Source organism: Nyctereutes procyonoides, unplaced genomic scaffold (assembly GCF_905146905.1).
Source record: "Nyctereutes procyonoides isolate TBG_1078 unplaced genomic scaffold, NYPRO_anot_genome, whole genome shotgun sequence".
Classification (NCBI taxonomy): domain Eukaryota; kingdom Metazoa; phylum Chordata; class Mammalia; order Carnivora; family Canidae; genus Nyctereutes; species Nyctereutes procyonoides.
In genome coordinates, this window is record NW_026575051.1 from 22,272,944 (window position 1) to 22,298,686 (window position 25,743).

At 34.9% G+C, this 25,743-nt stretch overlaps 1 protein-coding gene across 4 annotated transcripts in view; it reads left to right on the forward strand.

The window, feature by feature from the left end:
• The window catches only part of FAM83B (family with sequence similarity 83 member B), an 81,109-nt gene extending 55,366 nt beyond the window's left edge, over positions 1-25,743 (forward strand). For all 4 annotated transcript variants that reach the window (XM_055330048.1, XM_055330046.1, XM_055330045.1 and 1 more), the window contains 3 exons: positions 14,684-14,848; positions 15,797-15,921; positions 22,324-25,743. In XM_055330048.1, coding sequence (XP_055186023.1) covers positions 14,684-14,848; positions 15,797-15,921; positions 22,324-24,625 — 2,592 coding nt within the window. In that variant the 3' untranslated portion in view covers positions 24,626-25,743. The remainder of the gene's footprint in view (positions 1-14,683; positions 14,849-15,796; positions 15,922-22,323) is intronic.

Below are 25,743 nucleotides of genomic sequence, written 5' to 3' on the forward strand. Positions count from 1 at the left end.
ATCCCACTATTTTTCTTTTCTTAGTCTACGTTTGTTTGTTTGTTTTTGTAATTTTTACTCTGGGAAGGGAGAGAATTAGGCAAACTGTGTTATTTGTATAATAGACAAATGTTTTATAATTTTTTTGATACTATAAAATGTTGCTAACTGCTGGTTTGTTTATTTTCTGATCCAAATGCTAAAATTGAAGGAAATGGCCTTAAATTTAACTTTCTAAGTTTGAGTTCAATGTAAAATGTAAAAAAGGGCAAATCTAACGTTAAGTCTAAAAAAAAAAAACAGTGAGATGATCTTTTAACTGGATATATAAGTAGGATTGTGAGTCTTCTGGATGCTCATGAATTAGAATTTAACTTAAACTAAATATGTTATTTAAAATGCTGCATTCAATCAGATATTTAAATTCCCAAGAGTATTTTATGTAACCCTTTCCTACAATTCTCTCAGAGGACAGATTACTTTAGACCCCTTATCAATAGGCAAGCTTACTGCTGCATATTAGTTCAATAATAAAAGCTTATGGTTGAATTTCTTATTGAGTTTCTCCACATTTTAATGATTTGGATAATTTTTTCTTCTGCTGTGAGTATCTGAATGTCTTAATGCCTCTTTGGTATAAATTTCTTTACCATTTGATCTATTTCCAAAAAGAAGCCTCAAGAAACCTAAATTATAGGCATATTTAAATTTTTTAAAAAATATTTTATTGCCCAAATTGAAACTCCAGTCTGAATTTTGTTAGAATGGAAGTACAAATTTAATGTATTATTCCAAGAGGGCTTTTGTATAGCTGTTCTTCTTTTTGTCCTCATCTCATTCTGTTCCTCTTTAATCATTAACTTCCATTTTGCCTATATTTACAGACTGACTGGTGAATCCTTGAGGATATATTATATGGAACACATTTTATTTTTTAAATGACATATTTATGTAAAATTATCAATCAAAGGTGATATGTGAGGACATGGAACTTAATTTTATAGATGAAACAGTTGGCTTTAATGTAATGGAAATAGCTGGAATAAATGTGATTATTTCAGCTCTTGATGTCATCCTCATTTTAATAAAACCTCAACTTTCAGATGCAAAATACGTAATAAACAGAAACAGACTTTATGTAGACATTTGACCCATCTCTTGCTATGAACCTGCTTTAGGAAAACAAGTAAATAATACTTTTTCATTTTCTCAGTAGAGAAAATGAAGATTTTCACAATGGGATTTTAATAGTATTATTGAAAACTTGAAAATAAAATAGTTGCTAATAAAATACAAAATCTGTGTCTTCTGACTAAAGCCCCACTGAAAAACATTTACCCTTTTGTGTCTGTATATCGTCTACCTGTTTAGAATTACTGTCATTAGGTGTTCAAACTGCTTAAGAAACCTGAAGTGTGTGGGAGAGGGATTATTCAGGAAATAGTCTAAGTAATGTGGCTAAACTTTTTCAATTTAGCTTGATGGTCTCCTGAAAATTATTGTCCGTATCTCGGCTTTTAGGAACACTGCTCCCTATACCAAAGGAATGCTGTCTTGCAACTTTCAAACATCAAAGTGAAAAATAATACACAACTCACAGAAGTTAGTAGTGTGAAAATTACCGTAGAGGGAAAAGAGGTGTAGGCAAGTTAAATAAGCTGGGGATTAAGTGCATACGATTTGACTGTAAGGTAAGAGGTGGGAATGAGTTGCATTAAATGAAAAAGCTGCTGTAATGATTTCGTGATTTTAATGTAACTCTTTGATATTGAAGTTCCTTATTCAAATAGAAATTACTAGAATAAATAGGATTTGTCATATTTTTGCCTTGAGGTATGTTTTTTTTTATGTCACGTTAATTGTTTAGGGTTAGCGTTAAAGTGGAACAGTTATTGCTCAAGTAAAGAAAACAGCCTCTTTAAGCAGGAATAGAAAGTTTTGTAGTAGTTGTTCTTTTAATTATTCAAGAATATTTCATCAAGACCAGCATTATAAATGGAGAGAATAATGATGTGAGAAATGCGCAACACTTCACTCATCTTCTTTTTAAATTGGGACTGTAAAGTTCTGCTCAAATATAACAAAAGTGTCTATTCTTCAAGCTATGTTATCAACAACATTTTTATTGATAATAGCAACTATCTAATGATCCTTGCCATGTGCTTATAATGTGTATCATTCTTTATTGTGGCCCACGTAACAGCAACCTGATGCACGTCATCTAAATTTCTCTAACAATCCTAGGATAAGAGTTATTTACTTGATTTTATAGGTGAGAAATTTGAGACTCTTTTAAAAGGTTAATTTTCCTATCTGGAGTTCACCCAGCTAGAAAGTGGCTGATCCCAGATTTAAATAGGGAAAGGACATAAGGAAACCTTGAAAACTGACTTAGGAAGAATGAGCACAAAAACAAATGGAAATTTTAGCATGGATGGCAAATGAGTTAAAGAGATAAAAATAGGGGGAAAAAAAAGAAGATAAGTAATAAAATGGGTTGAGTCAAAGTCTAGTTTCTAGATTCCTTATCTTGTTAGGGAAGTTTTCAAACCTTCATAAAAGAGAAAATAATACAATGAAAACCTCATACACCCACCACTCTTTTCAAGAATTATCAACTCGTGGTCAATTTTGTTTCCTCCATATTCCCCAAGGTTGCTGAATTAAATTAAAGAAAATCGCATACCTCAGATCATTTCATCTATAATTGGTTCAATTTCATTCTCTAAAAAATAATAGATTTTTTAAAAACATGTATTATCAAACCTAAAAAAATCATTACTATTATTAAATATCTAACCAGTATTAAAATTTCTCTGTTTGTTATATAAATGTCTTTGATAGTTGAACATTGCTGGAGATTTCTCAGAAACGTGCTAAAATGTCAATGACAAGTTAACATTTTTTTTATCCCAATAGGTCTCTCACTTAACATTGCAAACTTAATTTCCCCGTAACTTCTTACTGTATTCCTGAGAACAGCTCTTTTTCATTCCTATGCAAAGACAGTCTGAGCTCTTACTGAACATACACCCAGAAGAACAGGTTAAATCCAACTATGAAATGTATGGTAATTTTCTCAGTTACCGCCCTTTGTTTTCTTCCACCTTGTGGTTTTGGCACTTTTGTGTAACCTAAGTCAAAAACAAACTCTTCCTCCTTTGCTCACCCCATCCCATTCTAACAACATTGAAATCTTATGCCATCTACCTAATCACCTCTTTCCCATTTTATTCTTTTGGTGTCCACCCAACTTTTCCTGTATGCCTAAAAATGCTGACGTTTCAGTGGTTAAAAAAAAAAAAAAAAAGGACAATGCATGGATGAGTGAGTGGGTGGATGGTAGGCAGGTTGGCAGATAGAAAAATCAAAGAATACATCTTTTTTTAGTACACTATCACATTGTTTTGGCTTCCCTGAATACAAAAATGAAATACTACTGAATTTTAAGTTTTCTTATAATGGTGCTATAATTAACCATTTAATTTAGGTCTTTTATCCCTAATGATCCCAGACTAGCTGCTCTGTATTCCTCAAGCCATTGAGTTTTGTTAAAATATCCTTTGCAAATTTACCTCCACCCCTTCTTTTTATTTCTGCTACAACAGTCAATTTTGGGATCATATGCATTTATGCTGCATTAAGATCAAAAACCCCTAACTCCTCTTCCTGCTGGTAGATATTCCAATTTCTAATTCATCCCATACATACCACCATATTCATTTTCTCAAGTATTGTTTCGATCACATCATTCTTTGACTATAAAGCTTTAAATGTTTCCCCATTGTGCCTTATGGAATCTGATTAGACTGGCATTCAAGGACGTCCTCCTGCAATCTGGGCCAAACTGACCATTCTATTCTTTCTAGCCTAATGGCTAACTCCTCCTCAGCAGATGAAGTCTCAGCAAAATTGGATCATTAGCTGTTCCCACTCTAGTGCTGCTGTGCCTCTGAGCCTCCCTCATAATTCAGTTCATATTACCCAAACTCCTCCTCCTCTTCAGACACTATTCTATGATGTTCCTAAACACATCTGGATTTTCACTCTCTTTCTGATTGGAGTGCCCTTCACTCCTTTCTTCATGACGCCCCATTATATTGCAGAAATTCACATACGAGGTATTTCAAGCCATGGATGATTATGTTTCAGAATAAAAAGATCTCCCAGGAGTCTCAGGAAAGAAAGTTAAGTTTAGTCAACTTAACTAAGATCTACATTCTGGACCTTAGACTTAAAAGCCTCGTCCATTACTTGAAAGTAAACTTATTTAAGCTAAGTTTTGAACACTGATATCTGACATCAGAATGCCATTTTCACAGTGCCTGTTGTATGGGCTCACTGTCCTCCCAGATCTTAGTTATCTAACTGTCTCCAGTCTCCCTGTGGCAGTATGCACAGGTAAGCCCTGGTATACTTGAAGGCCACAAAATTAGAATAAGAGAAATTTATTTCATGAGGTTTAAAATGTGTCTGGCTCAGATACTGTTACTAAACCAAGTCTACTTGGCCAATATTACAGAAAGAATAAGTGCCTTTGGTCATTCACCTGTCTCTCTGGACAGTACTTAAATGAACTGGGGCAGTATTTGTTTCTGTGACTTTGTTTCCACAATCATCCAACTGCTATATTCTTCTGTTGAAATATCTACTTTTGTTTATGTTGCTGCCATTCATCTGTATTCATTTAGCTCTAGTCATATTATGCAGACCTTGCTCTCTCTGCTAAGGGACTCTGTGTACCAGTGCTTTGATCCACTCTTCAGTGACTTTGAATTCTTAGAAAGTAGTCTCATTCCCTTATTTTAACAAGATCTAAGGAGACACCTCACTCAGGCTCCAGGTACTGATGGCATACAATTCTTAGTTAGAAGGAATTTCTCCTTTACACTAGTTTGGTCATAATTTTATGATGGCAAGTATCACATTAATGTATAGTTCTAAAAATGAGTGTCTCAGAAAACTCCTTGAATGCAGGCACCCTGTAGCCACTGCATCCCAACAAAATTTAAGCACCTGATCTATTTCAGGTATACTTACCTTGGGAGCTGGGTAACAATGTAAATATATTTAAACTCTGTGGAGTTAATTATAGAAAGACCAAATAATTAACAGCACAATTAAGTATGTTTTAATCTAAATAGAGGTTTGACCTAAAATTACAGTTTTTATAAGATTTTTAAAGAATTTAAGATTTAAAGACTTAAAAATGATTTTTAAGAATTTTCGACTCCTAATTATTTCTTTCCCAATGGCTTCCTCTTAAATTTAAAATATTGTTAAAGAATTATCATTTTAATGCCATGCTAATATTCATGATTAGTGAAAATTAAAAAGCCCCCAAAATTAAAAATATAACAATATATCCTTTGCCATAGTTTTACCTCTTTGGTCATAATTTTGCATAGTTTTGCTTGGTTTAAGTTAATGATTTAAAATAATAATTACTATAATCTCATTTTTCCATAATATTTTCTTTTAAACATAATCAGTGAAAATAACCAATTACACATACAATTTTAGTGCAAAATTGAAAGGTTAATAGCAAGCTGTTAAATTAAGTAGAGAAATGTTTATTACTATCAATGAATGGTTGTTGGTCTCAAGTGAATCTTCTAGTCTAGTCAGGTGCCTTTTGTATCCATCCCAAGCCTCTCCAATACCCTGGGTAAAAATTACAGCCATAATCCAATTTATCTCAACTTTTATTCTGAACTTTGATCCCAAATTTCTTAATACATTTACATAGAATTAAACATAACAACATTTTAACCCTTCTTAAATATTGGCGTCAATATGGATATTCATTCTGGTGTTCTTTCAACACTTCTGTATATTTGACACTTTTGATAATAAATGATTTTTTAAAGCCACACATAAATATTACATTTTAACTCATTCCTAGTGAGGTAATACCTATACTGCCATATACCTATATACCTTAAGTATTAGGGTAGTATATAGCATGTACTGTGTCTTTTAAAAATTATGAATGCTTCATAATTTTCTAGTAAAGTCTATTATAACATTTATTTATTTAGTTAGTTAGTTATTCATTTATTCATTTAAAGACTTTATTTATTTATTCATGAGAGACACACAGAGGGAGGCAGAGACATTGGTTGAGGGAGAAGGAGGCTCTCTGCAGGACTCAGTCCCAGGACCCTGGGATCACACCCAGAGCTGAAGGCAGATGCTCACACACTGAGCCAGCCAGACATCCCTATTATTACTTTAAATAAATATATAAATTTAACTTTCTCATATTCTTACAAATGTTTCCAGTATTTGACTAAAATGTGACTGTTTCTTCCTTAGCAGCAGAATAAACTATAGCATTTCTAGTGCTATGATGACAGAACACAAATCTTTAAAGAGCATCCTTTTGACACACTGAGCTAGGGTTTGCACAAAGTCAGTGGGATTGTAACTGTTGCTGGTTGAACAGAATGGGCTTTGGTACTGCCTCCTCTCATCCAGGCTCTCAAAGTCACTCCTGGTGGAGCTCCTGCTCTGATCACAGACCCTAGGAAATTCTGAGCTCTTTTTTCCCACTGCTAACTACTCTGTCTAGATCCTCTGGCACCTCAGCTTTGGGGGCTCAGGCTAGCAGACCCTTGCCGGGCCAGACTTTAGGAAAACCCACTTCGGGCGAAGTACTGAACTGTGAAATCAATGAAAAGAGTATAGCTCTTCTTTCAAGTTGTTTTCAGTTTTTTAGGCCTGCCCCCAATTCTTTCTTTCTTGATTTCTTGATTTCTGATTTCCTGAAGTATTAGAGTTAAAGCTATTTTAAAAAGCAAAGAGGAGCACCTGGGTAGCACAGTTGTTAAGTATCTGACTCTTGGTTTCCCCTCAGGTCGTGATCTTGGTTGGTGAGATCGAGCCCCACTTTTGGTTCTGTGCTGAGCAAGAAGTCTGCCTCAGATTCTCTTTCCCTCTCCCTCTGCCCCTCTCGATCACACTTGCTCTCACTCTGTCTTTCTCAAATAAATACATCTTAAAAAAAAAAAAAAAAGCAAAGATCCTACTTGCACAGAGCTGATAAAAGGCCTTGCTTAAATTATAAAGATAAAAGCATAATTCATTTTTGTAGTCGTCTTAGTCTGTTTAGGCTACTATAACAAAAATAACACAGACTGGGTAACTTAAATAGCAAACATTTATTTCTCATAGTTCTGGAGTCCAAGGTCAACATGCTGGCAGATTCAGTGTTTGGTGGGGACTCCCTTCCTGCTTTATAGACCACCCTCTTCTCACTGTCCTCGCATGGTGGAAGGTACAAAGGAGGTCTCTGGGGCCTTTTTTATAAGGTCATTGTTCTATTCACGATTGCTCTACCTTCATGACCTGGTTATGTCCCAAAGTCTCCACCTCCAAACACCATCACATAGAGGACACAAGCATTCAGTCCATAATAGTGGAATGTAAGTACTTTCAATTATATAACACAAGATTTTATATAATCTTGTAAAAAGATGTAGGAAATAATTTATGCAGTTTCTCTTCTGAGTTGTCAGACATACATAACTGGTTCTACAAATTTATGTCACAGCCATATTAGAACCCAGACATTCCCCCGGGTTTTGGGTAATTGGGAGTAAATCAACAGTTCTTTAAACAGAATTCTAAAGCTTGATAAAATGAAAGATCTTCTCTCATTTATTTAATGTATAACAAAAGTCAGTGACACTCAGAATGGTTTCAGTGGCTTCCTGAAGGTCTCTTGTGATAGACGAGGCAAATGATAATAGTGGTAACAGCTATTAGTACAGGTACTTAAATGTCTGTAAAATTAAGGTATTCATAATGTAAAACTGTAACTTACTAAACAATAGTATAGTGCATACAATGTATTGTATATAACAGTTTACAAAAAATGAACACTTTTACTTTAGGCTGCAGAAGAAGGGCCAAAAGCACTTAATATCAGCCTCTCTTTTTTTCTGAAATCTGCTTAGCTCTTTGCTTTTGACAGGTTTTACAGACTCAAAAATATATATTCCCTAAGTGATCATTGCCTTTGATTTCTATTATTCAATCCGAAGTTTTCTAGCTATGTTGAATTTTATTAGAAATATAGTTATTATAGAACTCCATTAATTTATTTTTTAAAATTTGAACTCTTTATTAGCTTTTCTTCTGTCGGAAAAAATAAGTCCTCCTGTATCTATGCAGGCAATTACCAAGGAAGTCCGAACCCTTTCAAATGGTGCTTAGTATTTTGAAGCATAAAAGGTATAATATTCAATTTTTCAATTTTGAGGATGATAATGACAGTTCTGTGAATACAGAACATTAACCCAAGGTATACTTACATTTCATGAAGTATCTAGGTCATATAAAAGCATATTGCTAATGGCTTTCTTTCCTAATGGATTACAATGAGAAAAATAAGAGCTCAAAATTAAAATTCTGAAGATTGTGAAGCATGTTTCGAAGGCAATACAGGTATTGAATATTAACATTGTGATAAACATTTTCTATCAACTCCGTCTTCAATTTTCAGTTCTTTTCATTTTATCACTGGTTTCTACCTCACCTTTTTTTTTTTTTTGTATTTTAGTGCATTTATAAATACTAACATTATAATGAGAATAATGGGGCTTCATAATCTTTAGTCAGTATCACTCAGTGGAATTTAGGTACTTTCAATATGAAGATTGCTCTCAGACTCATTTTCTCAGGACACTATTCTGACCAGATATTTAATTTTCCAGGGTTTATATTGCATTCCAGATCAAATCTAAACATTTGTCAGATTATCAAGATCTTTCATAACCTGTATAAATCCTAACTAAGTCCATTCCATATTCATAAGTAATGACGTTTGTGTTTAACTTTAGGTTAATTCAATAAACATTTTTTAAAATATTGCTATCATCTTCATTCGAATCTTTCCCTTTTTGTCTTTGCAATGCTGGTTCTCTAGCTTGGATGGCTAAAGTAATCTTTACTCATTATTTAAGGCTTATCCATGAAGCTCTGGTAGTCTGTTTCCTTCTGCTGTGTACCCAACCCCTAACAACCATGCATGTATAGAGCATTTTTTTTCTTTCTCTAAATTATGTTTACAGTATATTACTTAACAACTGATTATATAATCTCCTGAATGGCCTTAAATTGTGTCATGAATGAACATAGGAAAAATTCATTGTCAGTATTCATATTATTTTAATATAGTGTCTGGGTCACTTTGGGAAAATTTGCTACTGTAAGATAAGTGAAAACCAGTGTCTTTGAGTCAGGTTCTCTGAAACTACTAAAAGATATGAGGTTTAACTCAGATTTTAAAAATGACCCAGGATATCTTTCTAGAATTTCCTAGGTCTCATGTTGCTGATGAATATATTTATTTGTTTACTTTTTTCAATTTACACAGTAAGAATAAAGCAGGAATTAATGAAGAAGCAAAATAAGAATTTAAACAGTATATAAATAACATCATAGTAGTTTAATGAATACCATTGAGTGTGACTGGTTTCTTTATTGACTTAGATAATCAATTGATTTACCTTTTGAAAAGTCTTATGCTAATCAGGTATATAATTTTTCTTTCATTATTGATAGTCATTGTGGCCATTTCTACAACACAGTGTGATTTAGTTAACTACCTGGGAATGTAATACTTTCAGATTAGGTTGGCATACCTCATTAGTAATTATTATTCCTCTCCAGGAATATAACCCACCATAAAAATAAAAAGCTACATTGTATTTTGCTTTTCTTGGCACAGCTGAAATTTTCTGTAGACTTTATGTAATTTTCCATCTCATGAGGATGCGGGAAATCAGAAGTTCTGATAAGCTACCTGGCTCAGTTGACATCAGATAGGCTTGTCAAAGATGTGTAATCTAGTCTCTTGGATCCTGATCCAGTGTATTATCTGTCATGCAAGAGAGACTGTAATTTGTTCTACATTTAGTATGCTAGAATCATCCATTGGCTGACTGACTTCAATTACCTTTTTGCAAACAGAAACCTTTATTTATCCTGGTAATATTTGTATATTGACTTTGTTTATTTCCAAAGTCTTAATTAATTTATTACATGAGACTCTAGCAAATAAAAGATAAATTATTTAGATATTGCTGATTAATTTCTTAAACAATACCATGTTGTATAATAATGTTTCCTTATTTATATTTTTATTTTATTTTTTTTTGTTTCCTTATTTTTAAAAAAAATTCCTCCCTAGTTAAAAAAAAGCAGTGTTAGACTGCTCCAGACATATATTTTTATTTTTTTTATTTTTATTATTTTTTTATATTTTTAGAAGTTATTATGTAAAATAAGTTTATAATATGGACATTTTCTTTTCCTTACATGAGTATTCTACATCAACATACCACTTATTATTGCAGACGGAATGCATTAATTAATAAATTTGATGTGATATGAAGATTTTTTCACAAATTTAGTTTTATAAAGAATATGCACAAGACATGAATGAGGTTATTATCACTTTTTTTTCCTTCTTCTGACACCTCATACCATTCATAAATAACAAAAGGGTCATGTGAGGCTACTAGAATGATTGAAATTGTTCTTCCCAGAAAATAGCTGATTGAAGTATGTTTCATAGGTAAGTTGAAGAATGTCATCAACTTGTATAATTTGGATATGGTCCAGTATTTTGTTATAACATCTCATTAGAGTAAATAGAAACAAGTTTACATATCATCCATGACTTTCTTCATCTTTTAACATATTCATGATATGTCCATTACATTTTCCTAGGTATTGTTGCCAGGTGTCTATTCCATCCTCGCTCATTTCCTGACAATTTTTGTTCCTTGGTCTCTATCACTCTTTGCAATGCTAATCCTTTCTTAGCTGTATGTTAAGAGATGCTTCTAAAATCCAATTCCTTGCTTCCCATGATCTTGTCCTACATATACCTCAGCTGTTGACTCCCAGTCATAACCTTGATAACAACATAACCTATAATTGCAAGCCCTATAGAACCTAATTCAGGTATCCCCCATCTGACTATCACTTCTTTATATATTTATGACTTACTCCCTTTGGTACCTGCTAACATCTAATATTCCTGTGTATATTTATTTTTTAAACTTTGTGCTGTGGAAGTTTCCAAATTAGAGAGTAAGTATATAGAACCCTCTTGTACCATCAGCCAGTTTCAACGATTATCAATTCATTGCCAATTTTGTTTCAACTACAGTGTGAAAAAAATACAAGGCAGTGTATCATTTCATCTTTAGCTATATTAATATGTTAATATGTATATTTAAAAGATAGGACTTTTATTACTATTATATTACTGTCAACATAAAAAATAATAATTTATTAATATTTGTTTTTTAACCCCCTCAAGACTTTACAAATTCATTGATTCCATTCCCATTTCACTGCATCTCATACCCATGATGTTTATTTTATATCCTATGACCAGTCACTTTAGCTCTTCCCATTACCTATGTCCTCAGTTCCCCTTCCTTCTCTCACTCCATTGTACTCTCATGGCTATAACTACATCCATGATTAGGTCAAAACTCTCTGCCTGCTCCATGACGACATCCCTGCAGCTGAATAAAGTTGAAGAATAATTCACAACCACATTGACTGTTCTCATTTCATTTTTTTATCTTTCTAAAGATTTTATTTATTCATGAGAGACACAGAGAAAGAGAGAGAGAGGCAGAGACATAGGCAGAAGAAGAAGAAGCAGTCTCCCCTTGGGGAGCCTGATATGGTACTTGATCCCAGGATCCTGGGATCACAACCTAAGCCAAAGGCAGATGCTCAATCAATGAGCCACCCAGGCATCCCTTCTGTTCTCATTTTAAGTTTGTAATTTAGTGAATCCTTAATACTGCCCTGTAATTATACTGTATTTCTATAGTTTATTCTGTTTCCTACCATCCTAGATGATTACTAAATACCCCTTTTGTCTTTTAACATGTCTTCCATAATCTAGGGTCTTCTCAGTTGAAGTTTTGCTTCCCAGTTCATGGAAAAAATTGAAGCATTCACCAGAGAAGTTGCACAGCATCACTACCACCCCTGCCTTTCCACCAGCATCTGCACCCTTGGTCTTCTGTCTTGATATTATAGATGATCTTTTACTGGTCTTTATTCTCGTGCTCTAATTATTTTTTACACTAGCTTTTCTCTTTTATTGCCTAATAATACATTGCTTCAGAAATTCTTTTCTTCCCCATATCTCTTACATCATTCATTCGCACTCATTCCATTAGCATACAGACATGCTGTTATTTCTCTCACCTTAAAACAGAAAAGTAAAACTCCTCTTGACCCAGCTTTACCCACAGCTACCTCTTCATTTCTCTGCTGCTTATTATAGCCATCTTACTCAAAGAGTTGCATATACCTGCTTTCCAGTATCTGTCTTCCCATTCCCTTTTGAATCCCTTACAGTAGGGCTTTTGCTCTTACCAGTCCACCAAAACTATAGTGTTCTTTGTTGTCACTTTCTCTTGTCCCAGGGCTGAATCCTTGGTTTCCTTTTCTACTTAAACTAGCCTCCCTTGGTTACTTGGATTTAATTGTTATCTCTGCACAACTGATACCCAATTGACATCTCTAGCCTAGACTTCTCTACCTAGCATTCCACTTGGCCCCTCGAACTTAACTAGCCATTTTAATCTTCTACCTAAAATTTAGTGTAGCTGCATTCTTCCCCATCTTTTGTTCCCCAAAGTAGGTGACAACTTTGTCCTTCAGGTGGGTGAGACTAAAAATTTTAGTCACCTTCTATTTCCCCTCTTTTCTTCTAACATCCTATTTTCTTTTTCTTTTTTCTTTTAAGATTTTATTTATTTATTCATGAGACAGGGGTGGGGGCAGAGACACAGGCAGAGGGAGAAGCAGGCTCTATGCAGGGAGCCTGATGTAGGACTGGATCCCAGGACTCCAGGATCACGCCCTGGGCCAAAGGCAGGTGCTAAACAGCTGAGCCACCCAGGGATCCCCTAACATCCTATTTTCAATCCATTCAGAAATCCTTTGGCTCAAAGATATCCGGCATTTGGCCATTTGTCTTCATTATTGATGGTGATTAGGACCAGGACCATCCTCCTCCTAGCCACCATCACCCCTCACTTAAATTGCTCCAGTGATTCTTACTGGCCTGTTTCCACCCTGATTCCCACCCTTAGAATCAATACGGTAGCCAGAGCAGTCCTTTTCAAACATAAATCAGATTGCATATTGCCTTAACTGAAGAGCTGCTTATAGCTTACAATCTTACTCAGATGGAAGGCTGAAGGCTGTATAATACCTTCAAGGCATTGTGATTTCATTTCATTTCTGCTGTCTCCTTGCTGTTTCTTAAATATACCAGGCAAATTCCTGATGTTCGGCCTTTGCACTGCTAGTACCTCCTGCCTAGAACACAGTTTCTCAGGATATCCATGTTGATAACTAACTCAGTTCCTTTTAATGTCTTTGCTCAAAGGACACTTTATCAAAGAGATCTATCTAGAAAGTCCCAAACCCTACCTTCTCAATTTCTTGGGGCTCATGATCCCCCTTATTCTTTTCTATTTTTTTTTTCCAAATAATCTTCTCATCGTATAGGGGCACCTGTGTGGCTCATTTGCCCCGTCTACCTCTTGATTTTGGCTCAAGTCGTGATCTCAGGGTCATGAGATCAAGCCCTGTGTCAGTCTCCATGCTTGGCCAGGAGTCTGCTTATCCCTCTTCCCCTGCCCCTGGCCCTATTCATGCATACACCGACATGCAATCTCTCTTTCTGAAATAACTCTTTTTAAAAAAATATAGCTTATTACTGAATTACTCTATTTATGGTTTCTTCCCTGACCTAAATGTAATCTTCACCAAGGGCAGGAATTTTTTGTTCTTGTCTAGCACATAGTAGGTGGTCAGTGAAATGATTTCCCCTTTCTTTAAGCTTTATTTTACTCCACTGTTTCTCAGAGTCAATAATGGTTTTGTTGCCAACAGTTAACTTGGACTCTCTCCATTTTAGGGATCTGTTCTTCAGGAAATTTCTGTGTTCATCTTCTTAATTTTACTGCCTTTTTGTCCATTTTCTTTCTTTTGTTTATTCTGCTTTTTGCCTGCTAAGCTCATTTTAGGCACATGTATTTAATTTTCTAGTCTTCAAGCCATATACCTTTTCTCAGCTTTGGCTGCTTCCTAGCTATATTTGTATTTCTATAAGATTTTTTTTCTCATTCTCAGTACTGCAAGACATTTATTACTAACAACTAGTTTCAGAGAGCTTATTTTTCCCCTGAAATGTTTCCCACAAAAATTTGTAACACTGGTTTCCACCTTCAATCTTCCTGTCTTCTACTACTACCCTACTTGCATCCTTTTGACTGTGATTTGGGTTTGCCCTTTGTTCAGCATCCTACTGAAATGAAGATCCCCCATTTTTTAAAAAGATTTATTTATTTGTGAAAGACACGAGAGAGAGAGAGAAAGAGAGAGAGGCAGAGACACAGGCAGAGTGAAGATCCCCTTTGACTTAAAGTCAGTATGAAATTACTTAGTTCTTCAAATGTGTATGTAGTCACTTGTTTATTTTCAGTATACCTTTGCATCTTTAGGAAACTGCAAACATATTGTGTATATATTTATAAATATTATGTATTTGATTATTTTCTTTTATCCAGTTATTATTGAAAACAAACAATTTCTAAACCTTTCCCTACTGGGTATCTAAAATTGTTTCACATTCTCATTTTAATAGGTCATTGCTTTAGTGATGGATATATTTACAGATGTGGACATTTTCAAAGAAATAGTAGAGGCATCAACTCGAGGAATATCTATATACATTCTGCTTGATGAGTCCAACTTTAATCATTTCCTAAATATGACTGAAAAACAGGGCTGTCAAGTTCAACGACTCAGGGTAAGAATTCCATGTTTGTTTGTTTGTTCTTCAAATATTTTGTGTACCATTTTTTTTAAAGATTTTATTTATTTATTCATGAGAGACACAGAAAAAGAAAGGCAGAGACATAGGCAGAGGGAGAAGCAGGCTTCCCACAAGGAGTCTGATGTGGGACTCAATCCCGGGACACCAGGATCACACCCTGAGCCAAAGGCAAATGCTCAACCACTGAGCCACCCAGGCGTCCCTTTTGTGTACCAATTTTTATCTCAGTTGAATTTAAGGCAAGGTAAGCTGTATTACACCAAAAATAAAAACATATACAAATATGCATTAGTATATTTAAGGTAGTATAATGCTTGCTCACAGAAGGGTACCCTTGTACTTTTTGGAATGTGGCTGAAAACACACGTCTTCATGATGGTTTTATAAGGTGCTTTTCTTGACGATGGGGCACTTAAGCTTCTGAATTAACTTTGCTCAGTCTTAAGTGCTTCAATTTCTCCATGCATAACCCTGAAACCACTGACTCAAGTGATTCTTTCACTCAGCAGATGTTGCTTATCACAATCGTTAGACATAGTGTTTTCAGTTACATTTGACTTTTAAAAGGAACATGGATTTTAATCGTAGTTATTGTGGAATCATTGCTACCTGTAACCTGAAAGGTTCTCTTACATGGGATCCCGGGTGATTTATGAAGTCATTCTGTGTAAAATATAAAATAATGGCTCCTATTTATGTTATGTCAAAGTACATATTTTAAGTGACTTTTTCCTGAGTATTTCTTTTTTGGGTGATGTTTTAAAATTTGCTTTTGCCATTTTTTGTTGTTGCTGTTATGTGTTTTAAAACATTATTTCAATATACTCTTTTGGTACTAAGATTATACATTGACATGTATTTCACTTTCAAAATATCTCTTTTCAAGTTATAATTTTACTTTATATTTACATGTAATTCTAGAATATTCGAGTGCGGACAGTAAAAGGCCAAGATTATCTTTCCAAAACAGGAGCAAAATTTCATGGAAAATTGGAACAGAAATTTTTGTTAATTGACTGCCAGAAAGTTATGTATGGTTCCTACAGGTAAGATCATTATGTTTACCTCCAGCATTATCATTCATTTATAGAATTTATTAGTTTTAAATTTTAATATAATCTATTTACTTATTTCTTAGAAATAAAAGAAAAAAACCTTTGCATGGAAGCTTGGAGACTTGGGTTTTAGTTCTGGTTGTGCTTTAAAGAACATTAAGACATTGGGCAAGTCATATAACTTTCTTGGGCTCCAAGTTCTTCATCCCCAAATTTGGGGTTGGGGGGGTGATTGTGACTAATATTTCAGGTTCCTTACAGTTCTGTAATGCTAGGAGTGATTTTACTCCTTACAAAAACAGTCTTGGTATGGACTTAATAATAACAATTGCTGGTAAAAATAGAAGTACTTTATCACTTTGAGCAACTCGACATATGGATTGTCCTTATTTTAGTATTATTAAGAATCTGATGGTTATCATCATGTAGTCATTATATATAGTGCTACCCAAAAAAGCATTTTAGAGTCAGGCTATTTAAAATCCCATGGTAGATATTAGACAAGGTTACTTGGGTTATTGTTTTCTGACATATTTGAAGGCTACCACTGGTGGAATATCTACTCTGTTCCAGCTTGGCTCTTTTGCATTATGCCATCCCCCAGTCCTTACTACTTATCTAGAGGGCAGCTGTTCTCATCTACATTTATAAATGATGAAACTGAAGTTCCAGAAGGTTAAGTGACTAGTCTAAAAACTCCACAGCTAAAGGTCAGAAGCAGTCCAGCCCTGGCAGCCCTGGCAGCCCAGTCCGAGCCCTGCTGTCTCCAGAGTACAAGGGCTACCCTAATAGTCTCTTGTAAATTCTGGGCATCAGTCCCGAATGGGATAAACAATAAGATTATATCAACAGGCAGATAAAAATACCAACAAGCACATGCAAACTACTAGGTCACCAGGGCAGCACAGACTCATTACTAAAGACTGTGGAAGGAGCCAGGAGACCTGTGGGTATAAATAGGACGAGGGAAAACTTTTACCCTTTCTCTTAAGAATTTAAAAAGTCCACAAGAAGGAGATAACATGTTGAAGTGATTGGCCGTAGGCAAGTTACTCATCTTGGTTGCACTTATGTTTACTCCTCTGTAAAGTAATGATAATCCTAGAGCCTATCTCATGTCATTGGTGTAAGAATTAAAGGAGTAAATGCATCATAGCTCCTAAAGTCACCTATTATTTTAGGAATGTTTTAGTTGTTACTACCTGCTAACTTTCCCTTTAAGCTCAGGGACCTTTTATGAAAGTGCCATTTGGAGTTCTAAAGGAAAACTTGTTAAGAACAGAAATTACAACCAGTGCTTGAAATTAATGAGTGCTTTTAAAGACTCATTATACATGTATGTATTTCTTCAGACACACTTGGTTTTATAGGGTTTTTAACTGAAATTTTAATTAAAATTAGGAGTTAACATATAGAATGGTATTTATTAGTTAATCTCATCATAATGGATGCTTTATTTTTATTATTTAACTTGACTTTTAAGATTACCTTGAACAATAAATGCGCCTTAACTTTGTTTTGCTACCACTAGGCATTAATAGGTTCTGTATGTTGAGATGACTATGACTGAACTACTTTAAAGGGCTGTTGGGAAAAACAAACAGCAGCAACAAAACCTCTTTGTCTATGTATATCATAAGACAGAGGCAGAATTTAAGTTACTGTTTATAAAAGTGAATATAGAATGCCTAGGACCGCAGATGATAAAAATTCACCAAAATTCTTATGTACCAATTCTGCTTGCCTTATTATTACATGTTAATTGTAAATATACTTCTTTAAAAAAATGATCATCTTTTTTTCCTAATTATTATGAACTTTTCGTATTAATAGTATTGTAACAGGATCTCATGTAACAGTCATGAACCCGTTTTTGTAGAAACTGATTAAAAGTTGACTTATTTTAGGGTAAAATTGTTTCCTTTTCCAATATTGCCATAATCTTCCTCATACCCCAAATCAAAATGCCACCTTCTTTAATTCAAAATTCTTTGCCATAAAATGTCTTCATATTTTAAACTCCAAGCATTTCCAAAGAGGCCTGTTGTCTGCACTCACCATACTCCTACATTGTGTGGCAGTTCACTCATCATGATGACAGTTTTATCAGAAAAACACAAGTGTTTTGTCTTATCATGATACTAACATTGATAAGACAAAACACATAGACATTTTTAATCAATATGTACAAATCAAATTATAAATTGGATACCCAAAAAATTAAATAAATAAAAATAAATTGGATACCCTCATTTGATATTGTCATGTGAAAATCTGGAACATATTTAGTAAATATGGTCCACAAATTTGACTGAGAGAGAGCTTTATAAGCTTTTTTTTTTTTTTAATCTTATGGTTTCTATAAAAGCTACCTTAAACATAAGTTTCACTGAAGTTGTTGGCTTCCGGGTACCATCTCTAATCAGACTTGAAGACTGTCTGACTCTTGATCTCAGCTCAAGCCTTGATCAATCTTTGTTCTCCACCTGTATCCATTCCTGGATCCTCATCTCCAGATACAGTTATTTAATTCTCTCAGCTAGTTCTTCTGATAGTTACTACATTCTCTTACATAATGTGATTATACTATGAATGCTCACTTTATCACTTTTAGATTTTATCTCTTGACTCTATAGTATGATAATTGAAGGGTTACATTTCCTATTCACCCATATCTACTTGCCCTCCTAGTTGCCATTCACCCAGTACAGTTTTATCACAGTTATTTGTTCAGGGAGAAGTCTCAGTTTACATTATTAAAATTATGTCAGAATTGATCATTGATGAGCCATGGAGTCATTTATAATATGCTTCCTTTTTATATAATGAAGTTAATAATGACCATTTGGTTTTGGTTTTTTTCATTGTCTTTGTTTCTTATTTATCTATTGCTATTTTTTTTTCCAGTTGATTCTACAGATTTCTTAGCACATTAACAACTTTTCCAAATGCTTATTTACTACCAGTAATCTGTCATGTCCCATCCAGACTAGCAGATCTTTAACTTGAAGCACTGCTGGGGTCCTGCAATTTCCCATACCCCTGAGTAGTTTGAGCCACAATTTCTTAAATCTCATTTAATCCCATTTTTCCATCTTTTTTTTTTCAAGTCCTAGTTTTTCTCTTATGTTTGCTCAAGAACAATTTCCATCAGTATGGAATTTTAAAATTTATATTTTTATAAAAATGTTTTAAAAATATAATTTATAAATATAAATATAAAATGTATAATTTTAGGTGATTAATGGCTTAACTGGGGATGGAACTCTAAATCGAATCATCTTTCCTCCAACTTTGAAAGACACTGCCTGGCAATCAAAATTACTGTTGTTTGAGAAGTCTCAAACAATTGTTATTCACATTCTTATGTAACTTTTTTTCTCTTTCTGGAAACTTCTAAGGTTTCTCTTCCATTCCCTGCTATTCTAAAATTTATTATGTTTCTAGGTGTAGGCTTTTTAAAAATGTATTGTTCTAGGCAATCCAAATCTATATTTCAATTCTGGGACATTTCTTATTTATTCTTGGATCATTTCCTCTCTTCAGTTGTCTCTATTCTCTCTCTCTCTCTCTCTCTCTCTCTCTCTCTCTCAGGTTCTTACTAACTAGGTTTCTGCTCCCATTGTATTTTTTTTTCTTCTGATTTTCTGTTTGGGGCTGAGTGGCATTGTACTGCCTGGGGGATTTTCCTCAGTTGTTTATTCTAACACATCTATTACAACTTCTTTTTAAAATTTTGCTATCAAATATTTTGAATGTCTTCTACTTGTACCATTTTCAATGCATCCTTTTTGTGTTTTATAGATGCATCATTTTCTCTTTTTCTTTGAAGATATTAATTATAGTATTTTTGTGTCTCTGTTTTTATATGTATTCTTCTCTGTGCAATGTCTGTTTCCTCCAGGTGCCTGTTTCCTGTTTGTTTTGGTCTCTGTTTTGCATCTAAGCTTTTAAGCTTTTATAAGCCATCTTCTAACTTTCTTCAGATGTCTGCTGATCTTATGCTGTGAATTTGTTAAAAAATGCTTATTGGAAATTGCATGGGAAATATTTATCAACAGCTGAGTTTACAGGAGAGTGATTGGCTAGAGTCTTGACAGTTTTATTGAAAGTTGCCTGGATGTCAGTAAAATAGCTCTTTTATTTAGGGCTGTTCAGTGTTTCCGGAGAATAATCTCTACATTGAATATATACAGTTGGATGTCTTGCTGTTACCTAAAGTGATATCACAATATTCTTTTCTGATTTACCAAAACAAGGTAATTTCTCCAGTTGCAACATATATTTCAGTACCATTATCTTCTCAGTTTCCTGAGCTCAACACCTGAAAGCTGTTTATATTTCAGAATCTATACATGTCCTTTATGACATGCCAATATTCTGGTTCTCCCTTCTTGTTACCAGCTCAACATTTTTATCCTTTATTACAATTTATACACTGGTTTGGGCTCTTACCACCTTATTCCAATTATTTTACTCATCACAGTAAATTTGGTTGCTCATCCTTCAAGTCTATATTACAAATAGCTACTGGAAAAAAATCACCCCAAAACATATTTTTATGATAATTTATCTGAATTTGGCGGGCATGGGGGGGGAATCCTATGCAAACTCTGCTTTGCTTTCAAGACTTTCCCCACTCGTTCATTAGTCTCCTATATAACTTCATCAGCTAAATATGTTTTCTTTGTTCAACCAAAACATGGCCATTTTTATTTCCTTTTTATTCCCATATGTTTCTTCTCCCCCCACAAACTGTTCCACACGTTTTTGTGTTTGAACTTCTGGGTTGTCTGGTCTCTGTCAAAATACAGCTAACTTCTACTTGTCTCCAGGAATTTTCTCATATGTCATAACTAACTATTCATTCCTTTATTTGCTGTTTCTTATGAATTTTGTATTGATATTTTCAATGGGGTTGAAAATTCCTTTAGTGATTCACTTTGTATCATTTATTTTAAGTCAGCCTGGTGGCCCACCCATCTGTACAAAAAGAGCACTTAGTGAATTATTCTTCTTCTACCATGTATTCAATAAGTACACTGTATAAAGCTCAGTATATCAGAATAATAAGGTTCTTAAGTTTTACGCTATTATTTATGATATTTTGTGTATTTTAAATTCATACTCTGTACATTCTTTTAGTATTTCATCTGCTTTTGTTACTGTGTCTCCTCTATAACGAGTAAGTTCCTTCATGGTAAAGAATGTCTCTGTCTCCTTTCTCCTTTATTAACTCCTATTATATCATGTATAGTATTTGGTACAGAGCATATTAGCAATTCCTTTTTTGGTTCAGTGACTCTGTAGGTTAGATTATCTAAATTTTTACAAATCAGGTTTGAAATTGTATATGAAATTTCATCTGTCCCCTCTAAACTGTAGAAGTTTCACAACTTAAACTGTATAGTTTCACAACTATAAAGTAGTTACAAACTTTAATTTCCTAGAGATTATATTTTATATTAAAATATTTTATTTGGCATTCTGACTGGCACGGCTTTTGAGGCTAAATTTACAAGTTCCCTGTCCACTGCGTGCAGCAAAGTAAGCAGTAAAGTGCCCTTTATGGACCGGGGCTACTGCCCACATCCTCTCTCTCTCCACAAGCCCTGGCATCCCAAAGTGCACTTCCTGAGTAAGCCACAGAGATAAGATGAATGTATTAGCAACGACCTATCTTGCATTTTAACATGCTAGAACTATAAGGAATGATAGGATTGTGCTAGTATTTTGGAAACTGAGGCCCAAGCTTGTGTGGGTAGAGAACTCAATAAAAGCCAAGTCTCTCAACTTTTCCACTGATACCTTCTGCCAGGATATTAGATATGAAATACAATGTTTTCTATACCATAAAATCTTAGTAGGCAGAGATACAGAATGCACAGCAGGCTTTTCTTTGGACTTCTAGAAAGTAATGTCAGAAATTATGGGGGATCCCTGGGTGGCGCAGCGATTTAGCGCCTGCCTTTGGCCCAGGGCACGATCCTGGAGACCCGGGATCGAATCCTACGTCGGGCTCCTGGTGCATGGAGCCTGCTTCTCCCTCTGCCTATGTCTCTGCCTCTCTCTCTCTCTCTCTCTCTCTCTGTGTGTGTGTGTGTGTGACTATCATAAATAAATAAAAATTAAAAAAAGGAAGAAATTATGGGTGCGTTCAAAGCCAGGACTTGAGTTGCTTTGTTATTTAGGATATGAAAATGGGAGTAGGGAAATAAAGGTACTACAAGAATTTAATGATTGAAGATGTTCTAAATAATGGTAGCCAGGAAAAATGAACAAAAATACTCTTCCTGTTGATGATAAATGACACATTTTTCTTAGTGGAGGTATATATTGTCATTAATCTTCTGATAGAAAAATTGAAATTTTCCAATTTTGATTCTTTTTCAGCTACATGTGGTCATTTGAAAAAGCTCACCTCAGCATGGTTCAGATAATCACAGGACAACTTGTTGAGTCCTTTGATGAAGAATTTAGAACTCTCTATGCCAGATCCTGTGTCCCCAGTTCATTTGCACAGGAAGAATCAGCAAGGGTGAAACATGGCAAAACACTCTGGGAGAATGGCACCTACCAGCGTTCACTTTCTTCATTAGCTTCCGTTTCAAGCCAAAGAAACCTTTTTGGCAGACAAGACAAAATTCATAAGCTAGAATCTAGTTATTTCAAAAACAGAGGAATATATACTCTAAATGAACATGACAAATATAGCATAAGAAATCATGGATACAAGCCTCATTTTATTCCAAACTTTAATGGTCCAAATACAGTCCGTCAGTATCAATCCAGTCAGATAAATGAAAATTGGAAGAGGCATAGTTATGCTGGGGAACAGCCAGAAACAGCACCATACCTGCTGCTTAACAGGGTTCTGAATCGAAACATTAATCCTCCAGGTAATTGGAAAAAGCCTTCAGATAGTCTTAGTGTGGCCTCCTCATCACGAGGAGGCTATGCAAGCCACCGTAACACACCTGCCCAGAGTTTTGCTGATCGGCTTGCCCAGAGAAAAACAACAAATCTTGCAGAAAGGAACTCAAATGTGCGGAGATCTTTCAATGGGACGGATAATCATATTCGCTTTTTGCAGCAAAGAATGCCAACCCTTGAACATACCACAAAGTCATTCTTGCGTAACTGGAGAATTGAATCCTACTTAAATGATCATTCAGAAGCTGCACCTGATTCAAATGGATCAGCTCTAGGTGACCGGTTTGAGGGCTATGATAGTTCTGAAAATTTGAAAGCCAATGCCCATTACACTCATTCTCGGCTTCGTTCCTCTTTTGTGTTTAAACCAACATTACCTGAACAGGAAGAAGTTAACAGTTGTACAACTGGCTCCTCAAATTCAACAGTCATTGGTTCCCAGGGAAGTGACACACCTAAAGAGGTCCCAGACACCCCTATGAGTGTACAGCATACGACAGACAAACCTGTGCCAGAATCAGCCCCTAAGCTCCCATTGCAGTCAGAGGCACCAAAAATGCACACGTTGCAGGTTCCCGAAAACCACTCAGCAGTCTTAAATCAAACTACAAATGGCCATACAGACTCAAACAACTATTTATATACATCCTTGTGTGTAAATAAGCAGACAGAAAATCTGAAGAATCAACAAAATGAGAATCTGCTCAAGAGGCGAAGTTTCCCATTCTTCGACCACTCAAAAGCCAATTTAGATCATGGACATAGTAAGCATTATGTCTATAGTACACTTACCAGGAATCGAGTTAGACAACCAGAAAAACCCAAAGAGGATTTGTTGAAAAGTTCTAAAAGCATGCACAATGTGACCCAGAGCATAGAAGAGGACAGGGAGGTTATCAAGAGAGAACCTCCAAGTGGCCCTACTGCCAAGTCAATTTCCATTGCTGCTTTGCTTGATATGAATAAAGATGAACCTAGCAAGGAACTCACTTCAAAGAAGGAAGTTAAAGGTTCTCCAAGTTTCTTGAAAAAGGGATCTCAGAAGTTAAGGTCATTACTTAGCCTTACCCCAGAGAAGAAAGAAAATCTATCCAAAAATAAAGCACCTGCCTTTTACAGAATGTGTAGTAGTTCTGACACTTTAGTTTCTGAGGCTGAAGATAATCAAAAACCAAAAAAATCAGAACCAAAAATGGATTCATCTCCTAGAAGAAAGCGTTCTTCCTCATCAAATTCTCAAGGCAGTATTCACAAGAGTAAGGAAGATGTAACCGTTAGCTCACCTCAGGGGATGAATTCTCCACCCGATGAAAGTAGTAAAAGAATGCCTTCTCCAGGTCCGGTTGAAAACAAGTTCTTGGAAAGAGCAGGAGATGCCTCTGCCCCTAGATTTAACACTGAACAGATCCAATACCGAGATTCAAAGGAGATTAATACAGTTCTTGCTCCTGAAAGAAAACCAGCTTCTTCTCCAAGGCCTAAACCCAATGAGCTTCTAAGATCTCATTCAACTGACAGGCGCATTTACAGTCGCTTCGAGCCATTCTATAAGATCGAAAGTTCTATTCAGCCAGCAAGCAACGTACCAAATACTGGTGTGCACCGCCCAGAAATAAAATCCACAACTGTGGGCAATAGTTATGGCAGGTCCAGCCCGATGCTTAATTACAACACTGGTGTTTATCACTCATACCAGCCAAATGAAAACAAGTTCCGAGGATTTATGCAGAAGTTTGGAAACTTTATACACAAAAATAAATGAAATAGTATGATTTCAAATAGTTGTTAAAAACAAATGACTATAGCTATAAATATTTCTCCAAAGAATATTGAATATTGTGGACAGTTTTTGTAACATGCCAGTAGATTTTTGTAGGGAAGAGAGTTTGTGGTATGACATGTTTACCACTGTACTGATATACAGTGAAGTTGTTCTGTGTGATAAAGTTAGTTGTGCTTAATTACAATGCAAATGGAATGTCTCTATATACATGATTTTTAAATGGTAATGGCAAAAAATGTAGTATTTTCTTCAGACTCAAGATATTCTTAAGTCTCAAATAGAAACTTTAGTGGAGAGACAGTGTATGGATTTTAAGCATTTATTCTGAAGTCTTTCCTTTTAAAAAAGGATCATAGTACTATCAGTGGCCCTCTATAACATATCTTTGTGGGTTTTCATATCTCCAAATTATGAGAAAATAGGACAAAGCCTCTTTGGGTTTTAATTCCCTTTAAACTCTATAGAATAAGTTATGTTTTATTAATATTTCATTAATTTTCCTATGAAGCATATACAACTGGTCGGGCAGCAACAGTGGAGTTTAAACCATGTAGCTCAGCATATCTTTCATTTTGACTGAGGTGTTTGCAAAGGATCAGCCTCATGTAGTACATGGTAGAAATTTCTTTTCCTAATTTTGTGAAAACCATACATGTTGTCCTTCTTTCTATTCTGGACCAAGGGAGCCCATACTTCACTCATCAGTGAGCTGCTGAACTTTCATAGTCATTCCTTCCCTGAAATTAGAACAAGCAGCAGATAATTTAGGAAACTAAGATTAAAAAAAAAAAAGCTTTTAGAAATGTAAACTTCTACGTAATTTTTTTATCTTAGATCAGTATGACAATGCTTAGGTGTTTTGCTTGCAAAAGTCCTTGCTCTTTTTCACACTGGGCCAAATATACTATGAGTGCATAGTGTTTGCATGAAAGTACTGTGATGAACATGAGAAGTGGTATCTAGCCTAATTCTTTCATGACCATAGACAGTTGAAAGTTTTAAATCTCTCCATATCTTAACTTGATGATGATATTTAGATCATAAGATGCCCTTTTGCCCTTCTTAGAGTAATTAAAGCCCCACATGCATTAAAGAGA